The sequence below is a fragment of the Lithobates pipiens genome, unplaced genomic scaffold (genome assembly GCF_037356315.1).
Source record: "Lithobates pipiens isolate NorthernLeopardFrog02 unplaced genomic scaffold, aLitPip1_a1.2 Scaffold_28, whole genome shotgun sequence".
In the NCBI taxonomy this organism is placed as follows: Eukaryota; Metazoa; Chordata; class Amphibia; order Anura; family Ranidae; genus Lithobates; species Lithobates pipiens.
This window is the reverse complement of record NW_027507789.1, coordinates 141,849,014-141,870,129: the sequence shown is the minus strand read 5'-3', so window position 1 is coordinate 141,870,129 and position 21,116 is coordinate 141,849,014. Positions and strand designations below refer to the sequence as shown.

Genomic DNA, 21,116 nt, shown 5'->3' with positions numbered 1-21,116 from the left:
ACAGCACGAACTGTACGATGAGTACGTACCCCCAACATGGTTTCAAAATGGTTGGCTGGTCAAAACGAACTTAACAGAACACACTGAAGAACAGCAACGAGCGGAATAGGAAGGTCTAAAGTGCATAAAGATGCAAACAAAGCCATAAGTAACATAAAAAAACTGATAAAATGCAAAAAAAAAAAAATCGCTAAGGTGCATGAAATCACATGTAATGCAAAATAATAAAAGTCAACATAAAAGGAAAAGGTTCAAAGTCCAATCAGTGCAGTAAAGTGCAAACGTGAATGTACTGAATCTTCATCAAACAGTTCATATAGAAGTTGTAAAGTGCATGTGTAGAAAGTGATCGATTTCAGATTCCTCCAATCCAATCAGCAGCAATCCGTGGAGTGTCACACGTTTCCCCCAGCCTCTTACCTCCAAAAGGAGACCCCTAAGGTCAGAATGGCCTGTAATCTGAAGGCAATGGTAAGCCAGCAGTCGATCGATCTCCTCCGATTGTCACAGCACACGACAGATCTCTAGTGGGGAACTTCAAACTCAGCAGATGAAGTAAAGGCATGTGAAGAAGGCATGTGCAGTAGTTTAAAATTAATAGGTAAAAAAATATATATATATATATATATATATATATATATATATATATATATATATATATATATACAGTGCCTTGCGAAAGTATTCGCCCCCCCCTTGAACTTTTCAACCTTTTGCCACATTTCAGGCTTCAAACATAAAGATATAACATTTTAATTTTTTGTGAAGAATCACCAACAAGTGGGACACAATTGTGAAGTGGAACGAAATCTATTGGATAATTTAAACTTTTTTAGCAAATAAAAAACTGAAAAGTGGTGCGTGCAAAATTATTCACCCCCTTTACTTTCAGTGCAGCAAACTCACTCCAGAAGTTCAGCGAGGATCTCTGAATGATCCAATGTTGTCCTAAATGACTGACTGTGATAAATAGAATCCACCTGTGTGTAATCAAGTCTCTGTATAAATGCACCTGCTCTGTGATAATCTCAGGGTTCTGTTGAAAGCGCAGAGAGCATCATGAAGACCAAGGAACACACCAGGCAGGTCCGTAATACTGTTGTGGAGAAGTTTAAAGCCGGATTTGGATACAAAAAGATTTCCCAAGCTTTAAACATCCCAAGGAGCACTGTGCAAGCAATCATTTTGAAATGGGAGTATCAGACCACTGCAAATCTACCAAGACCTGGCTGTCCCTCTAAACTTTCAGCTCAGACAAGGAGAAGACTGATCAGAGATGCAGCCAAGAGGCCCATGATCACTCTGGATGAATTGCAGAGAACTACAGCTGAGGTGGGAGAGTCTGTCCATAGGACAACAATCAGTCGTACACTGCACAAATCTGGCTTTTATGGAAGAGTGGCAAGAAGAAAGTAATTTCTCAAAGATATCCATAAAAAGTCTTCTCTAAAGTTTGCCACAAGCCACCTGGGAGACACACCAAACATGTGGAAGAAGGTGCTCTGGTCAGATGAAACCAAAATCAAACTTTTTACACACAATGCAAAGCGAAATGTTTGGCGTAAAAGCAACACAGCTCATCACCTTCAACACACCATCCCCACTGTCAAACATGGTGGTGGCAGCATCATGGTTTGGGCCTGCTTTTCTTCAGCAGGGACAGAGAAGATGGTTAAAATTGAGGGGAAGATGGATGCAGCCAAATACAGGACCATTCTGGATGAAAACCTGTTGGAGTCTGCAAAAGACCTGAAACTGGGACGGAGATTTATCTTCCAACAAGACAATGATCCCAAACATACAGCAAAATCTACAAAGGAATGGTTCACAAATAAACGTATCCAGGTGTTAGAATGGCCAAGTCAAAGTCCAGACCTGAATCTAATTGAGAATCTGTGGAAAGAGCTAAAAACTGCTGTTCACAAATGCTCTTCATCCAACCTCACTAAGCTCGAGCTGTTTTGCAAAGAAGAATGGGCAAGAATTTCAGTCTCTCGATGTGCAAAACTGATAGAGACATACCCCAAGCAACTTGCAGCTGTAATCGCAGCAAAAGGTGGCTCTACAAAGTATTAATGCAAGGGGGCCGAATAATTTTGCACGCACCACTTTTCAGTTTTTTATTTGCTAAAAAAGTTGAAATTATCCAATAGATTTCGTTCCACTTCACAATTGTGTCCCACTTGTTGGTGATTCTTCACAAAAAATAAAAATGTTATATCTTTATGTTTGAAGCCTGAAATGTGGCAAGAGGTTGAAAAGTTCAAGGGGGCCGAATACTTTCGCAAGGCACTGTATATATATATATATATATATATATATACATATATATACATATATATATATATGCTTACATCAAAAGTATAGGTAAAACAGCACTGAACACGGTACTTCCTGGTCTCGGCTGTGACAGGAAGTGATGACACCTGACTCCTCCCTGACACGTTGCATCAATGCTCACGTGACTTCACCCTTCATCACCCTTTGAACATTCAGTACATGCACATTTTCATTTTACTGCACTGATTGAACTTTGCACCTTTTCCCTTTACATTGACTTTTATTATTTTGCATTTCATGCGATTTCTTGCACCTTAGCAATTTTTTTGCATTTTATGTGTTTTTTTATGTTATTTATGGTTTTGTTTGCTCCTTTATGCACTTTAGACCTTCCTATTCCTATTGAATCCTTCTTTCACTTTATGTGAAGAGTTTGGCACTTTATGTAATTTTATGCAACTTTTTTCACTTTATGCAATTTTTTTGGTTAATTGTTTCGTTTTGTGATTGCTATCTACTCCCATGCATTCTATGTAATTGCTATCCACTTCTTGCACTTTACGTGAAGACTTTGCCATTATATGCAATTTCTGGTTAATTATTTTGCTTTGTGATTGCTATCCACTCCTATGCATTTTTAGAGCTATATTGGTTACGTTTGATTATTATTGGTTTCTTTTATCATATGGATTTAGTCAGTCTGGTAATGTTACACTGGTGATTTTTTTGTTTATTTTATTCAGTTTGACCACTCACTTTTCCTTACTGCAGTTAGCGCCACATATTTATTTTTATTTGATATTTTTTATTTTGTTTTCTTTGCTTGAGTTTTTTAATGTAATACTGATAGAATATAAACGTGTGTGGGCTAACTTCCAAACTCCAATATGGACGATAGGGTTCCGCTACCTATGACTCAGAATGAGGCATTGTTCTTCCTATACTATAAATTGCAATGTGTCAGTACATCACTCGTGCCCCTGGATGATGTCAGATTGTGATGAAACGTAAGTCATGAGGAGTGACATGCTGACGTCATTGTGTAGCGGTCTTGTAAGGATGGGTGTTCGTGAGCCAGCCGGGTTTTATATACAATGCTTCGTTTTAAGCTTTCTATGTAAGTGCAACTCTTTATTAAAAATCCCAATGTCTACTTGATTTACACTATAGAGAACCTTATTTTTGGGTATACATGGTTGATACACGCTCATGAGCTTTGGAGAGATTGAGGAATCCTGGTGCATATCCTAGTTGCAACATTCAAGTACCCCACTGTGAGCTGACATTTCCCATACTTCCAGGATAAAGGCCCTGGCTGGGTTGATAGCCACAAGCACGTTATGCTTGCCTTCTGGTAAGCACGCACTCCGTGTGGTGGAGGTGCACACATCTGTGGCATATTTTCACTGCTTATGCTGAATACTGTAATGGTTTATATGTTTAAGTGTTTTTTTATTAAAGGTAATAAAAATGCCATAAAACTATCCCTTATTTTGTAGACGCTATAACCTAAACAGGGAAAAAATGTTTTTATATATTTTCGGGGGATATTTATTATATATAGCAAAAAGTAAAAAATAATGTGTTTTTTTTCAAAATTTTGCTCTTTTTTTGTTTATAGCGCAAAAAAATAAAAACCACAGAGGCGATCAAATACCACCAAAAGAAAGCTCTATTTGTGGGGAAAAAAAAGACATTAATTTTATCTGGGTGCCAAGTTACACGATCGCGCAATTATCAGTTAAAGAGACGCAGTGCCTAATCGCAAAAAGTGCTCTGGTCTTTGGCCAGCCAAATGCTCTGGGGCCGAAGTGGTTAATCTAATGATAAACAATGTGATCGCAATGATGTCCTGCCAGCGCACCTCTGCAGTGTGAAAGCCCTCGGGCTTTCACACTACAGACAATGGTGCAGCTGTTTTAGGGCGGATTGCATGCGCTATTTCTAACGCTATATCGCCTGCAAAGGGCCCTGGTGTGAAAGGGGTCTAAGACAACATCTTTGGAATTTTATATTTATTTTATATTATATTATATTATATTATTTTTTATATTATATTTCTTTATTGAGAGGAAAAAAGATTTAGATGAGGTTGTTAATTGGAATACAGCTGGCATAATATTCAACAAAGCCAAGATGGACGAGATACATAAGAAGTTTTTCTATAAAAGATGGAATCTAAAGGTCTGATAATAACTTGATGTGCAGGCCATGATGTGAGAGTAATAATAAATAAAATTTAAATATAACAGACCTATCACATCAAGTCCACAAACCCTGTTAGGATAGATGCCACCTGCAGCTAGTTTTATAGTTTTTGATCAGGCTGAGAGCATTCTGTTCTGTCATATACAGATTGTTGGTCCTTTTGTTTTTATTCATTTTTATTTTTGAAATCCAAAGCAGAATGTGTGGATTGCAGTGTTAATTTCTTTGATTAAAAACAAATTAAACATTTTGTCGACTAAAATAAGACTAAAACAATTGAGATGACTAAAATATGACTAAAACTAAAATGGCATTTAGTCAAAAGACTAAAATGGGACTAAAACTAAAATGCTATTTTAGTCAAGACTAAGACTAAAACGAAATTGAAATTTGACTTAAAAAATTAACACTGGTCTGTAGTACATGTTCATAACTCAATACCATAGATAATAACATATTCAATTTTTCACTCCAGCAGTGATGAGTTTGGAAATTGTAGAGAAATGTTAACTAATGCATTACAATTTAATTACACCCATTAGATTTTCGTTGGCTAAAATTAGTTTTAGTTGACTAAAATGTACTGGAGATTTTAATCAACTAAAACATAGGACATTTTAGTCGACTAAAATATACTGGAGATTTAGTTGACTAAAACTAAAATGCCATTTTAGTCCTAGGACTAAAACTTAATCAAAATTTGCTGCCAAAATTAACACAGGTGGATTGTGAAATGATGTGCCCCTTTTCCTTGTAAGTGTAGTGGTATAAGCAGAAGAATACTTTGCATTTTTTTGGACATCTCTGCATGACCACAGGGTATTATTATCATTTATTATGTTATGACATCAGGAAATAAAGTCAGATGGAAACTAAGGACTTGTGTTATCTAGCTAAAACTAACAACAGAGCAAGCAATGAGAAATTATAATATTGCCAGGAGAAAGTTGTCTTTTTGAAACATGAAACTGACGTTCTTACACAAACAGCATGATAGAAAACATTGAATAAGCCATTGTAATGTATTTAACCAAGCTGGACCAAGTAATGAAGGGTTCACCTTAACCACTAGGCATTCGCGTTATAGCCGAAAGACAGCTGCAGCCTGGACGCCAATTGACAGGAGGCCGTCCCTGGACGTCCTCCTGTTTACTTCCGCGTTGTGCACTCCCGCGAGCGCGCATCGGGGAAGTTCTGTGCTGGCCGTGTCCCCTGGACACAGCCAGTCACAGATCGCTGTAAATGCCCAATCACAGTGGCCGTTTACATCGCGATTGGCGTGCCCAATGAGAGATGATCTCATATGTAAACATATGAGATCATCTCTCATCGCCGGCTTTCCCTCCTCACACAGACAGCGTGTGAGGAGGGAGAGAGGAACGGCTGCAGCGGCCGTTAGGTAAAAAAAAAAAATGTGCCCACAATGTCACTGCCACCTGTGTCCACTGCCACCTGTCATTGCCATTTGCCCAAATGCTACCTGTCAGTGTCATTTGCCCCAGTGCCACCTGTCAGTGCCATTTGCCCCAGTGCCAGCTGTCAGTGCCATCTGTCCCCAGTGCCACGTATAAGTGCCATCTGTCATCAGTGCCATATCAGTGTTACGTGTCATCAGTGCCACATATTAGTGCCATCTGTCATCAGTGCCATGTATCAGTGCCATCTGTCATCAGTGCCACCTGTCAGTGTCACGTGCCATCCATTGTAAGTGTCATGTGTCATCAATGCCACGTATCAGTGCCATGTGTCATCAGTGCCACGTATTAGTACCACGTGTCATCTGTCATCAGTGCCACCTATTAGTGGCATCTGTCATCAGTGCCACATCAGTGTCACGTGTCATCAGTGCCACGTATCAGTGCCACCTGTCATCAGTGACACGTCAGTGTCACTGTCCTGGTGCTCCAGGGCCTTCAAAAGTGTAATAGGTAGTCAACAAGTTAGATGTGTAATTTATGCTCCTAGAACACGTGACAGCGCTCCCTGCATGTTGGGTCTCTCTATGTGGCCAGGCTGTGGAAAAGTCCCACACATGTGGTATCGTAATACTCAGGAGGAGTAGCAAAATTTATTTTGGGGCGTCATTTGTGGTATTCACATGCCACATACATGAAATAACCTATTACAATGACAATTTTGTGAAAAAATTAAAAATAAATAAATCTTCATTTTGCAAAGAATTGTGGGAAAAAATGACATCAAAAACCTCACCATGCCTCTTACTAAATACCTTGGAATGTCTACTTTCAAAAAAGGGGTCATTTGGGGGGTATTTGTACTTTCCTGGCTTGTTTGGGTCTCAAGAAATGAGATAGGCCGCCAGTACATCAGATGTGATAAATTTTGTATGATTTGCACCACAGCTTGTGGACTCTCTAACTTTCACAAAGACCAAATAATATCCACCAATTTTGGTTATTTTTATAAATTGTGGCCAAAATTTATGAAGACAAATTAATCATTTGCAAAATTTTATCACAGAAACTGAAAAAATGCGTATTTTTTTCAAAATTTTCGGTCTTTTTTCATTTATAGCGCAAAAAATAAAAAACCCAGAGGTGATCAAATACCACCAAAAGAAAGCTCTATTTGTGGGAAAAAAAGGACAAAAAATTAATTTGGGTACAGTGTTACATGAGTAATTGTCATTCAAAGTGTGAGAGCACCGAAAGCTGAAAATTGGTCTGGTCACACGGGAGGTTTAAGTGCCCACTTGTCAAGTGGCTAATATATCAGAGGTGTAGCTTTATGCAAAGGTGCTATTAGACAAAGTTATAGACATTATTTTGGTCAAATATAACATTTTTAATGATCGCACATTCTGCGCAGCAAAGATACAGCTGTTTATCTAATGAGATGTTAAAAATATGAATTGGTATTGTTGTTTATGTACAAATCCAACAATGAAAAATGCGTACATTTGGATAGAAACAAAGAAAATCACGTGTTAAATTGATTAAAAAGGAATCAGCTGCTGTGAGCCCAGTGCAGGACACACTCCCTGAAGAATCAGATATTTAATTTTTTGCAGATTTGACCCTGGTTTTATACTGAGGATGGCAACACCCATACTGAGTATGCAGTTTATCACCCAGAAGGATACTCTGTATTCAGAGTCATTGGATCCTTTTTTCCCCCGCTCAAGAAGCAGAGCTCCATGTTTGCCTGTGAGCTATAAAAAGAGTATATATTTATATAGATCAGGGGTGTCCAAACTTTTTTCAAAGAGGGTCAGATTTGATGAAGTGAACATGTGTGAGGGCCAACCATTTTGCCTGACATTCTTTGAACCATTAAAATTTGGTCTAAGTGTGTTCGTCCGAGCACTAATACACTGGCCAACAAGAATTCTCTTGCCTTTGTCACGCTCGTTTCCGACACACAGACGAATGCTCTGCTCTTTAAGAGTACCGTTAATTCTCAATGGTAACCCACACATTGGAAAACGTGGGGTGCTTTTGTTGCGCTCGCCCCCGACACACAGACTAATGCTCTGCTCTTTAGGGGTACCGTTAATTCTTAATGGTACTCCACACATTGGAAAATGTGGGGTGCTTTTGTTGCGCTCGTTCCCGACACACAGACGAATGCTCTGCTCTTTAGGGGTACCGTTAATTCTTAATAGTACCCCACACATTGGAAAACGTGGGGTGATTTTGGTGCAGTGCAATTTAAAAAAAAAAAAGAGACTTCTTTCCCTGAATTTTCGTGGGTAGAGAAGCCCATTGAAATTAATGCACTGCCCTACACGCAGCACGCAGCCACACAGATGTGAACCAAAGGCTTGTTCACATGTCAGGTTGGAGGGGCAGTAAAACCACACAGATGGTGAAGCTGTTTTTACCAAATCCAACTTCTCCCCCTTTAGCTGCAGAGGGAGCAGCTGGGGGTGTACACATGCTATGGCTGCAGCTGGAGGTATACCCAGGGTGAACGGGCCTGCACTGAAACTACCCCGCAACTGTGTGGATTGCACAGTTGCGGTATAGTGATGCTGTATTTACGGGCCTAAAACAGGTGGTAAGGAGGCAATATAATGCCTCTTTACCGCCTTTCAAATGCCTCTGAAAAGCGATCTGTGCATAGATTGTTTTTCAGAGGATCAGCAGTCCTGGCTGCTATCACACAAGCCCTATAATAGCAGTTCTGGTGGTACAAGAATGGGGGGGTCCAGATTAAAACGTAGACACATACACACATGCACACACACATACAGACAAATGCACGCACACACATGCAGACACATACATACAGACATACATACAGACACATGCACACACATACATACAGACACATGCACACACATACATACAGACATACATACAGACACATGCATACATATACAGACAGGCATACAGACGCATGCACACACATACAGACACATGCATACGCATACATACAGACACATGTATACACATACATACATAGACACATGCGCGCACATACATACATACATACCGACATACATGCACACACACACGCACACACACACACACACACACACACACACACACACACATACACATACATACAGACACACACACAGGCACATACACACATGAATAATGCCCTTTTAACACTAATATAGCTTCTAGTACTGTACTCTACCTTTCCAGCTTCCTCATTCAGCTGGGTACTGCACTGTAGGGGGAAGCAGAGAGCACAGCACACTCCCCTGCACTTTACTTTCACTTTTTACGCTGACTGAGCTTCTCTCAGTGCCAGGGATTGGGTACATCTGACAGCCCTGATCCCACGGCAAACTGGTTGAGAAAGGCTGGTTAGATAGCCAGGCGGGCCGTTCAAAACCAGACCGGGGCGGCGATTGGCCCGCGGGCCGAACTTTGGACATGCCTGATATAGATAGTCAACATATAGAGAGCTTTTGGTTCCATTTGAAGGGCCAGAAGTGTGTTTTTTATTTCCGCAGGTAAACCAATCAAATATGCGAAGTTAATTTGATTGGCTGTTTTCAGCCTTCCAGGTTCTTGCTGAGGTAGCCATAATAACATTAAAAGTCTCACATGGAAGCAGACCTAGGAGACTAAGAATGCTGCATTACAGCCCTGGACACTTGCTGGGTCTGTGCAACTCACAGATTCCATCCTAGTTCTGGCCCAGTATAGCTGGGATTAATAATTTAACTTTAAGGACCCCAGAACAAGAAGAACAAGTGGTCCACAGGGGACAACTTCTTATGAAACAGGATTTTGGAAAAATTTGATCTTTTATGTCTGCCAGTCACTCTTTTCCCTCCAGCTTGACACATGGACTGTGTCATCAGTCACAAGCAGTTATGGCTGCCTTAGTAAATGAGAATGGGATAGAGCCAGGGTTCACCACAGTTTGTTTTTATAACATACCACTTCTTGTTTTACCTGTTACCAAAGATGTTTCTTCCAGAAATTACAAAAAGATATATCCAGATGCCCAAGTCAGGATCTTACGAGTATGCATTTTGTCTGTATGGACATGTTTTCTGGATGTCCAGTGGCAAATGCTACAGCAAAGGCCACAGTAAAAAGTGCTATCAGAAGTAGTTTCTAAGTACAGAGTGCCAGAATCTACAGAGTAACAGAGGAACTATTTTTATGGGAGAGTCCTTAATAAAAGATTTGAGGTTTTATTTTTACACTCCCCTGCTGTCTACAATATAGCAGAAAAATTTTGCCTGAATGTTTTCTTATATTTTATTAAAGTGGTTGTAAAACCACTTTGAGAAAAAAAAAAAAAACACCTGCAAGACAAAGGCATAATGAGCTCGTATGCATATCATACTAGCTCATTATGTAATACTCACTTGAGATGGAAGCCCTTGCTGCGGTGTCCATACACTGCTCCGGCGGCCGACATCACTCCCGGGGGGTTACTCCCGGGTATCGCGGCTCTGGCGGTGTGAGTGGCCATAGCCGCAATGACGTCACTCTCGCACATGCGCGCGGTACCGGCACACTCACTGAAGCAACGGCACATACGTGCAATTGCTTCAGTTTGTGTCAGTGAGCATGTGCCGATGACGTTGGTACATGCAAATACAGGGGATATCTCCAAAACCATGCTATAGGCTTACCTGTAGCACAAGTGGTCTATAAGGGTTTACAACCATGTTAAGCCCTAAAGGGGATGTTGGACTCTATCCCTATGGGTCTTGGGAGCGTGTAACTCACTGTCTTATATTTTGTCTCAGCAGCTGAAGTCCTCCATTCGGATTGCATAGAGAATGTTGCTGATCTTTTAAGGTTTTTGACAAACTCATTTATGTGTTTTCTCCCCAATTCCAGATCCTAACAGTTTGGAAGGATCTAAAACTAAACCAAGGTGACTTGTGGATTGTTAAGAGACATTTATATATAAGGAGATGTTTGGAGACTCAATACAGCATCTATTTCATGTACAGTTGTGCAAAACTTGAAGGAAAGGTCACCTGGATCCACACCAGACACTGCAAAAATTACTAAATTTAAATAATCTGTTTGATTTGTTTCCCTCTTGGAATCACAGTCTAGGGTACTATTTATTCAAATGCTTTAATTGTAAGGGAGATATTATCTCTCTCTCTCTCTCTCTACATACATTAATTATATATATATATATATATATATATATATTATATACATATACACACACACACACACAAACACACATGAAAAAAGTAGTTTAGCCATGTTGAAAATGTTGAAATCATATTTGTCTTTTGTACGCCTTACATTTTATGTAGAATTTTCTGTGTTTACATGTGCTGATAAGTCAGAATTGCCAACAATTAAGCTAGAAGGCCATTCTGGCCACATGAGTGTAGTGTACAGCCAGTACTCTGTAAATATGTCTAATCAATCATTTTTCACATTGGTCAAAAGAGAGAAGACTGTAAAGGAAATTTGTAAGTTCTGTATATAATTGTATTCTATCTTGTATGAATTGCACACTGCTCTCACTGTGCACATGGTACTAATAATGTTTTCATTACATGTTTGTGTCCTGATTAGAATTAGTCTGCCTATGTTACGCCCCTTGTTACCATAAACGTACAATTGTAATATTAATGTGATACCTACGTAATCATGCGTATAAAAACCATCAATTGCGTCATACGAAGGCAGAACAGTTATTTGGAAAGATGTGGAGTGTATCTTTTGTGTCTGTTCCCTACTGCTGTAGTTATTAGTTTGGAACCACTAATCAATATGAGGATAGGAGTTGCCTATCTATAAAATTCCATGTCACCTCACTAGCCAATAGAAATGTGTGCAAGGCAGTAAAGGAATGGGCAAGGTTGACACTATAAAGAAATACTTCAGATGTGTGAGCCTGAGGTGCCAGAGTTATAGTCTTTTGAAAGCTGAATGCAGGTGTATACACCTCTAAATAACTGCACTTTATACCTGCATTAATTTGTAGTCTCTAGAAATAAGTATATACTTTTTGTGAAAGGAAAAGCTGTATAACCATAAAGTGATATACTGACCCTTCTTACGCTCTGCATCATTAGACTGATGAGTTGTCTTGTAGAGGTTTCTAATAGCTTCCAGATCTTCTTCTATTTGTCTACGTAGGGTGGAAACCTGGGCATGTTTATCATAATGTTTTTCTAAGCCCATCTGCAGACGAGCCAATTCCTGCTGTATTCCATACAAAATCACACCAAGGTCTTCCCGTTCACTTTTATTTTTCTTCATTGATGTACTCTGAAATGGTAATGGTGCATATAATTTTTTGTCTTGACACACTATTATCAAAGTTGGTAAAACAATTAGGACGATAACATAAACCTTTCACAAAACTGAGCCATAAAAATAGACTCTCGATTTTCCTCTTTCCTCCTCTCTACTTCACTAAAAGGTATTTGTTTTCCTGGAAGGTATAAAAGGCCTTTCTCCTCCATTGAGATGTCAAAGGTGTTTGATAAATATAGCAATGTAGCAATGCATTGACTACAAGCATCGTGCCCAATCCCTCTGTTGTCCCTTAATTTTAGAACTATCCCATGAAATACATGGTGGGCATCCAGACTGCACTGTTCTTGTTCTTGTCTTGCTTTCGGGACACAGTTTTAGCTTTGGACAAACACAGGTAAAACTATTGAGGGACATAGACCAGAAATTGCCTTGAATCTCTTTTTAACTCAATGCAGATCTGTTTTCTTACTGTTGAAGCTGTTTTTTTTTTTAGGCAACTTAAATAACAAATTGTACACGTGTAACAGCCTTTGTGCCCTAGCCTCTGTTTTCAGTATTCAGCATCTCCTACTCTCCTTGCACTTTTCTGTACCCTATAAAGCTAGCTCAACACCCAAACAGGTTTGAAAGTTGTTTTTTTATGTTCATGGGTATGAGGCATTCACCCTCCAGTTCTCTGGAGGACACTGGGTTGTTTTCTTCAGGAGATATACATTAACTGACAAATTTGTTATCCGTTTCCATGTTACTACATGGTGCACAGCTCTCGCTAATTTCCTTACATCGGCTGTCATTAACTTGTTGATTTATTGTTGTCTCCCCTGTGGGTCCTACCTGGTTTTTAAAGAATGGTCTGGTTTCATCCTGGGCACAAATCTCAATCCTCTACCATTTGCATCATCAAGTGTGTGCAACATTTTAAATAGCTGGATATACATATAACCAAGGATCTGCCCAGAACAGTGACCCTCACTTCTAATTGAAGATGGATATGTTGATATGTTTTCCATACCTTCCACACTCTAAGGCCCCATTCACACCGGAACATTTTGTAGCTTGAAGCCTGAAGGGGAAAAAAAATATATTCTCAATGGAGATGGTTCACATCTCCACTCCATGTCGCCTGAAGCCGAACGCCTGAAGCCCAAACAAGTTCTGGACTCTTTTTTGTCGCTCAAATTGGGCAGATTTGGGCATTTTTCTTCTTTTTACATGGGTGACCTTATGCCCTGCACAAAATCGCGGTAAAAACGCAGCAAAATCGCGGTAAAACACTGAAAGCAAAGCTGCAAAATCACGGTAAAATCATGCGATTTTTCTGCCTGAAAACGCTACATTCAGGTGTGAATGAGGCCTAAGACTCATGGAATAATCTTGGTGACAGACTGAACTCAGGTTTACAGTGTATTAATCCCAGCATTCCAGATGAATGTAGCAAGTATCAGCTTGGAACCTTCATACATATGCTTTTAGGGCTGCCCCATTATTCAATTGCTGGGTATCGATAAGGATACCACTACATCTAAACATCATAAAACTACCCATCTTCTATGTAACATATTATGCTTGATCGGAACTCTTTCTTATATGCTAACTCCTATCCCACCCGTCCTTCAAAGATTGGTGCACAACCATTCTTCAATTACTACCATTTTAATAATTACCCAATATAAGCAGAGGCAACCTGGCCAAATAAGCCCAGATCTGATCTGCCTGGACACAAAAAGATCATGATCTGATTCTTCTCCTGCTGAAGTGCATATACAAACAACAACTATGCTTGTATGCACCCTCTCATCTTCCACTACCCTCCTACATCACCCCCCATGTCAACTCTTTCCCCTTACTTGTCCCATTCCAACTCGCGGTACTACATGATAATTAACACTGCAATCTTTTTTAATACCCATATTGTGTACCCAAATGAACAGCTTATTGACTGGTATTGTTTCCCCCTATTACATCCACAAATTGATTTGCTTGAATGTATTTGAGAGCTGTGACTGTTTTATCTTTTGATTTGTTTCCCTATGTACTTGGGAAGTGTTTATTCCTGACTTCCCTTCTCAAACCTTCAATAAACCTTACCAGTTAAGAAAAAAATTGTTTTGTGTATAGTTTTAGGTTGTCACATATAGGCAGACTTCTGTTTTGATCTTAGCTAAAAGCTTTAATAAAAATTGGAAACCACGTGAGAACCTCCACATGTTTCAATGACGTTTATCAAAAACAGACAGTGGATACACTTTAAGCATATCGATTGCAAATTTATTACACTTTTGAGTGCAGTGATACCACTAGACACAGATTTGATATGTTGAAAGCATGGGACTGCCATGCTTTGGCAAAATAAGTAGTCCAAGCCTCTTGTTTTTCCATTTGTTTTTTTCAAAGAGGGATTTCTCATTACATTTCTTTTTTTTTTTGGATTGGCAGTTTTTATACAAAATGTGAGGATCATCAGAGATGTGTTCTTATTGCTTTTAAAGGTTTTAGCTAAAAAACGATAAAAAGCGGTGTCTAGGTGTAAGTGGAATTGTTGACAATCAAACCCCATGTAATGAAGCTGATGCTAGCGTATGATCTTTCACATACCCAATTCACTACTTTATTAACGTAAATTTCACTTGAGAACATTTTTGTTCTATTCAAATATTTTTAGCTGCATATTCTCCGGAATAACTAATAATAGCTAGGCAGGGGAAGTCACTATTACTATTCAGTTTTCCAGCTTCCTACAGAAGGTAAATGTACCGTATAGTACATTCAGAGATTAGAAACAGAAGGTGAAAGTATTTAAGTGTATCTTTTACCAATCCATAGACATGGCGGCTGCATTAGTTTTATTTTTCAGGCTTATTTTCTCTTTTGTTTTTTTTCAGGACTTGATAATACTGTGCATAACACACTTCCTGTTCCTGAGTGGCTACTTTTTTTTCCACTGCATCAATGGAAGCAGCCATGGTGGTAACATACAGTATCTCACAAAAGTGAGTACACCCCTCACATTTTTATAAATATTTTGTTATACCTTTTAATGTGACAACACTGAAGAAATGACACTTTGCTACAATGTAAAGTAGTGAGTGTACAGCTTGTATAACAGTGTAAATTTGCTGCCCCCTCAAAATAACTCAACACACAGCCATTATCGTCTAGACCACTGGCAACAAAAGTGAGTACACCTCTATGTGAAAATGTCCAAATTGGGCCCAATTAGCCATTTTCCCTCCCCAGTGTCATGTAACTTATTAGTGTTACAAGGTCTCAGGTGTGAATGGAGAGCAAGTGTGCTACATTTAGTGTTATTGCTCTCATTCTCTCATACTGGTCAATGGAAGTTCAACATGGCACCTCATGGCAAAGAACTCTCTGAAGATCTGAAAAAAGCATTGTTGCTCTACATAAAGATGGTCTAGGCTATAAGAAGATTGCCAAGACCCTCAAACTGAGCTGCAACACCGTGGCCAAGACCATACAGTGGTTTAACAGGACATGTTCCACTCAGAACAGGCCTCGCTATGGTTGACCAAACAGGTTGAGGGCATGTGCTCAGCGTCATATCCAGAGGTTGTCTATGGGAAATAGATGTATAATTGGTGCCAGCATTGCTGCAGAAGTTGAAGGGGGGGGGGGGGTCAGCCTGTCAATACTCAGACCATACGCTGCACGCTGCATCAAATGGGTCTGTATGGCTGTCGTCCCAGAAGGAAACGTCTTCTAAATACGATGCACAAGAAAGCCCGCAAACAGTTTGCTGAAGAAAAGCAGACTAAGGACATGGATTACTGAAACCATGTCCTGTGGTCTGATGAGACCAAGATAAACGTATTTGGTTCAGATGGTGTCTACCGTATGTGGCATCAACCAGGTGAGGAGGAGTACAAAGACAAGTGTGTCTTGCCTACAGTCAAGCATGGTGGTAGGAGTGTCATGGTCTGGGGCTGCATGAGTGCTGCCAACACTGGGGAACTACAGTTCATTGAGAGAATCATGAATGCCAACAAGTGACATACTGAAGTAGAGCATGATCCCCTCCCTTCGGAGACCAGGCCGCAGGGCAGAATTTCAACATGGTAACGACCCAAAACACACCTCCAAGATGAGCATTGCATTGCTAAAGAATCTGAGGGTAAAGGTGATGGGCCGGGCCAAGCACGTCCCTAGACCTAAATCCTTAGCATCTGTGGGGCATCCTCAAACGGAAGGTGGAGGAGCACAAGATCTCTAACATTCACCAGTTCCATGATGTCATGGAGGAGTGGAAGAGGACTCCAGTAGCAACCTGTGAAGCTCTGGTAAACTCCATGCCCAAGAGGGTTAAGGCAGTGCTGGGAAATAATGGTGGGCACACAATATATTGACACTTTGGGCCCAATTTAGACATTTTCATTTAGGGGTGTACTCACTTTTGTTGCCAGCGGTTTAGACATTAACAGCTGTGAGTGGAGTTATTTTGAGGGGACAGAACATTTACACTGTTATACAAGCTATTCTTACAGTAAAGAAACCTCTACGTAGTTTAAGGTTAAACCTCTTTTCTTCTAATTTTAATGAGTGGTCACGTGTCTTGTTAAACTCTCTTCCGCGAAAAAGTTTTATCCCTATTGTGGGGTCAACAGTATGCCATTTGTATATTGAAATCATATCCCCTCTCAAGCGTCTCTTCTCCAGACAGAATAAGTTCAGTGCTCGCCACCTTTCATCATAACCAATATCCTCCAGACCCTTGATTAGCTTTGTTGCCCTTCTCTGTACTTGCTCCATTTCCAGCACATCCTTCCTGAGGACTGGTGCCCAGAACTGGACAGCATACTGTAGGTGCAGCTGGACCAGACTCTTGTAGAGCGGGAGAATAATCGTTTTATCTCTTGAGTTAATCCCCTTTTTAATGCATGCCAATATTCTGTATGCTTTGTATTGTATTGATTGCATTCATATTTTTGCCACCCAAATGCATTATTTTACATTTTTCGATATTAAACCTCATTTTCCATGTAGTTGCCCAACCCATTATTTGTTCAGATGTTTTTGCAAGGTTTACACATCCTGTGGAGAAGTTATTGCCCTGCTTAGCTTAGTATCGTCCGCAAATACAGAGATTGAACTGTTTACCCCATCCTCCAGGTCATTTATGAAAAAATTAAACAGAATTGGTCCCAGCACAGAACCCTGGGGGACCCCACTACCCACCCCTGACCATTCTCAGTACTCTCCATTTATCACCACCCTCTGAACTAACCCTTGTAGCCAGTTTTCAATCCATGTACTCACCCTATAGTACATGCCAATGGACCTTATTTTGTACAGTAAACGTTTATGGGGAACCGTGTCAAATGCTTTTGCAAAATCCAAATACATCACGTCTATGGGCCTTCCTTTATCTAGATGGCAACTCACCTCCTCATTGAAGGTTAATAGATTGGTTTGGCAAGAACGAGTCTTCATGAATCCATGCTGATTACTGCCAATTAAACCATTGTCATTACTATAATCCTATATATAGTCCCTTATCATCCCCTCCAAGAGCTTACACACTATTGATGTTAGGCTAACTGGTCTGTAATTTCCAGGGATTTATTTTGGGCCCTTTTTAAATATTGGTGCTACATTGGCTTTTCTACAATCAGCTGGTACCTTTCCAGTCAGTAGACTGTCAGTGAAAATTAGGAACAACGGTCTGGCAATTACTTGACTGAGTTCCCCAAGTACCTTATGGTGCAAGCCTTCTGGTCCCGGTGAATTATTAATGTTAAGTTTCCCAAGTCTAATTTTAATTCTGTCCTCTGGTAACCATGGAGGTCCTTCCTGTGATGCGTCATAAGGAAAAACACTGCAGTTTTGGTTACCAATTCCCTCGTGAAGCCTGAGGAGAAGAATAAATTCAATACCTTTGCCATCTCCCCATCCTTTGTAACCAGATGTCCTTCCTCATTCTTTATGGGGCGAATATGGTCTATCCTCCTTTTTTACTGTTTACATACTTAAAGAATTTCTTGGGATTTTTTTTTTGCTCTCCCTCCCTCCCTTAGCCGCCCTAATTGCACCCTTACATTTCTTGTTGCATTATTTATAAAGTCTGAATGCTGATGATGATCCCTCAACCTGATATTTTTTGAAGGCCTTCTTCTTTGCTTTTATATGCATTTTTACATTGGAGTTAAGCCATCCAGGACTTTTGTTCGCTCTTTTAAATTTATTACCAAATGGGATGCATTGGCTAATGTCCTTATTTAATATATTCTTAAAGCAAACCCATCTCTCCTCCGTGTTCTTTGTTCCTAAGATTTTATCACAATTTATGCCTTGTAGCAAGGTTCATAGTTTAGGGAAGTTGGCTCTTTTGAAATTCGGTGTCTTTATGTTCCCCTTATGTTTCCTATTTGTGTGATTTAGTCTGAAGCCAACTGTCCTGTGATTGCTATTACATAAATTGCCCCGTATTTCCACACCCTTGATAAGGTCTGTATTGTTGGTTATCAGTAGATCCAATAACGCTTTATTTCTACTTGGTGCGTCTACCATATGACCCATAAAATTGTGCTGTAAGACATTTAGGAACTGGCGAGCCTGACATGAATGTGTGGTTCCTTTCGCCCAGTCTATGTCTGGATAATTAAAATCCTCTATTGTTATAACACTTCCCATCCTTGCTGCTAATCCAATTTGTGATCCGTCACCGCCTCCTCCCTCAGGTTAGGGGGCCTATAGCATACCCCTTTTTTACAATTTGGCAGAAATTCACACACTTAGGGTAGGGGCTTGGCAGAGGGAGACGGTGCAAGCAGCTCCAGTTCCATTGTTCTTTATGCCCTATCAGGCACAGACACAGCATAGAACATGAAACAAAACACACCCAATTAACAAAGATCCTACTTTGTTAAATAGAAGTGGGATCTGCTAGTTTTTATCAGTTTAGGGGAGTTGTCCAGGCTTTATGCCTGCGTCACTCATTCTTAATCCCCCCCAAGGTGTCTATGCTACATGTATGGATAAAAATGCTGGGAGACCTTCCTGACACTCATTGAAACTGAATAATAGGCTTGGAGATGCTACAGAATGAGGAAGATTTACTATATCCAGTGCGCAAAGAATATGCGCATAGTAGCCAATCGGCTTCTAACTTCAGCTTGTTCAATTATGCTTTGACAATAAAACCTTGGGGCTGATTGGTTACTATGCAGAGCTGCGCCAGATTCAGTGTGCACCAGTTTTAGTAAATCTCCCCCATGTCTTTAACGTTACATAAAGCCCCATACACAGTATCAGTTTTTCTGCTGAGTTTTTCCTTCAGATTTACCAAACCCATATAATATGAGGTGAAACCTTAGGAGTTTCAATTTGTAGGCAATCAGGCAGGCCCTTGCACTACATGGTTTTGGTAAATCTGAAGGAAAAACTCAGCAGAAAAACTGATAGCGTGTATGGGGCATTACAAATCATTGTGAATGTGACAGGCTATTACTAGCTATCTTTTATTACAATTGAAAGGGTAAGTTTAATTAGGTTTATTTTAATTATATCCATATTAACTTTTACTGTTACTATTTCTTATGCCATGTACACACAACAGTTTTTTCCATCAGATTAAACTCTGGCGGTTTTTCCGATGGAGTTCCGGTGAAATTAACTTGCCTACACACGATCACAGCAAAGTCCGATTGTTTAGAACGTGTTGACGTGCAACACGTACGACGGACTAGAAAAAGGAAGTTCAATAGCCAGTAGCCAATACCTGCCCTTGCGTCGTTTTTGGTCCGTCGGAACGGCATACAGACTAATGGTTTTCCCGATAGAAATTGATTCTGTCGGAAAGATTTAAAACATGTTCTATTTCTAGTTTCATCAAAATTTTCAAAGAAAAAAGTCCACTGAAGCCCACACATGATCGGAATATCCAATGCAATGATTCAGTCTGACTTTTTCTGCTGGAAAGTCTGAACGTGTGTACACGCCATTAGACTGCTTAAACATACCAGACTTTCGGAAACACTTCTGGCAGTAAAGGTCCTAACTGGGAGAGAGAAAGACCTAAATGGTGGAGTGACTCAAGAAGAACAGAGGGCACCAACACAATCTGAGCAATTTTACCAATTTCCTTCCGCCTTTCTATAGAATGCCCTAGTGATTTCAACAGCATGCAGTAAAGTAGTTCAAATTGATTAACTCACAAAATTCAGGTAAGTCACTGATTGGATTTTAATCACTATTCCAGAACTCAATACATTTTCATAAGAACTAAGGGCTACTGGAGGGTCCTACAGTAATCAGAAATAGGCTGGAACGGGGCTGACGAGGACAGTGCAACTTGTCAAGATAAGGAGGGTGACAAGCAAGATACAACAATTTCATCTGAAGTCTTGTCAGTGTATCCATAATAATGATGCTGTATTAACAATCCATATGGCACTGGAAAATATCTGCTGAGCAAGTTACTTGGCATTATGAATATTTAACGAAGATATTTAACCCTTACATTTCTGCTCAGTACAATCTCATGTTTGCAGTGACCCTATTTAGACCATTGGCCCTGCTTTCTTTTCATAATATGTTCAGTTTTAATGGCCCAGATTTCTGACAGGTTTACTTTCAAGCAAATTGTTAGTTTGACAATTTAGACCAAAGCAGCAAGTTTGCTTTAACCACTTCAGCCCCAGAAGATTTGGCTGCAGAATGACCGGGCCATTTTTTGCGATTCAGCACTGCGTCGCTTTAACTGACAATTGCGTGGTCGTGCGATTTTAGGCCGATATGTATTCTTCTACATATTTTCGGTAAAAAAAAACAAAAGAAAAACCGCAATAAGGGTATATTGATTGGTTTGCGCAAAAGTTATAGCGTCTACAAAACAAAGGATAGATTTATAGTATTTTTATTATTCTTTTTTTTTTACTAGTAATGGCGGCGATCTGCGATTTTTATTGTGACTGCAACATTATGGTGGACACATCG

General features: G+C 39.8%; 1 protein-coding gene across 2 annotated transcripts in view; it reads right to left on the bottom strand.

Annotated features, from left to right (window-relative positions):
* The window catches only part of CCDC40 (coiled-coil domain 40 molecular ruler complex subunit), a 188,852-nt gene that overhangs the window by 134,630 nt on the left and 33,106 nt on the right, over positions 1-21,116 (bottom strand). For both annotated transcript variants that reach the window (XM_077459623.1, XM_077459625.1), the window contains exon 6: positions 11,954-12,173. In XM_077459623.1, coding sequence (XP_077315749.1) covers positions 11,954-12,173 — 220 coding nt within the window. The remainder of the gene's footprint in view (positions 1-11,953; positions 12,174-21,116) is intronic.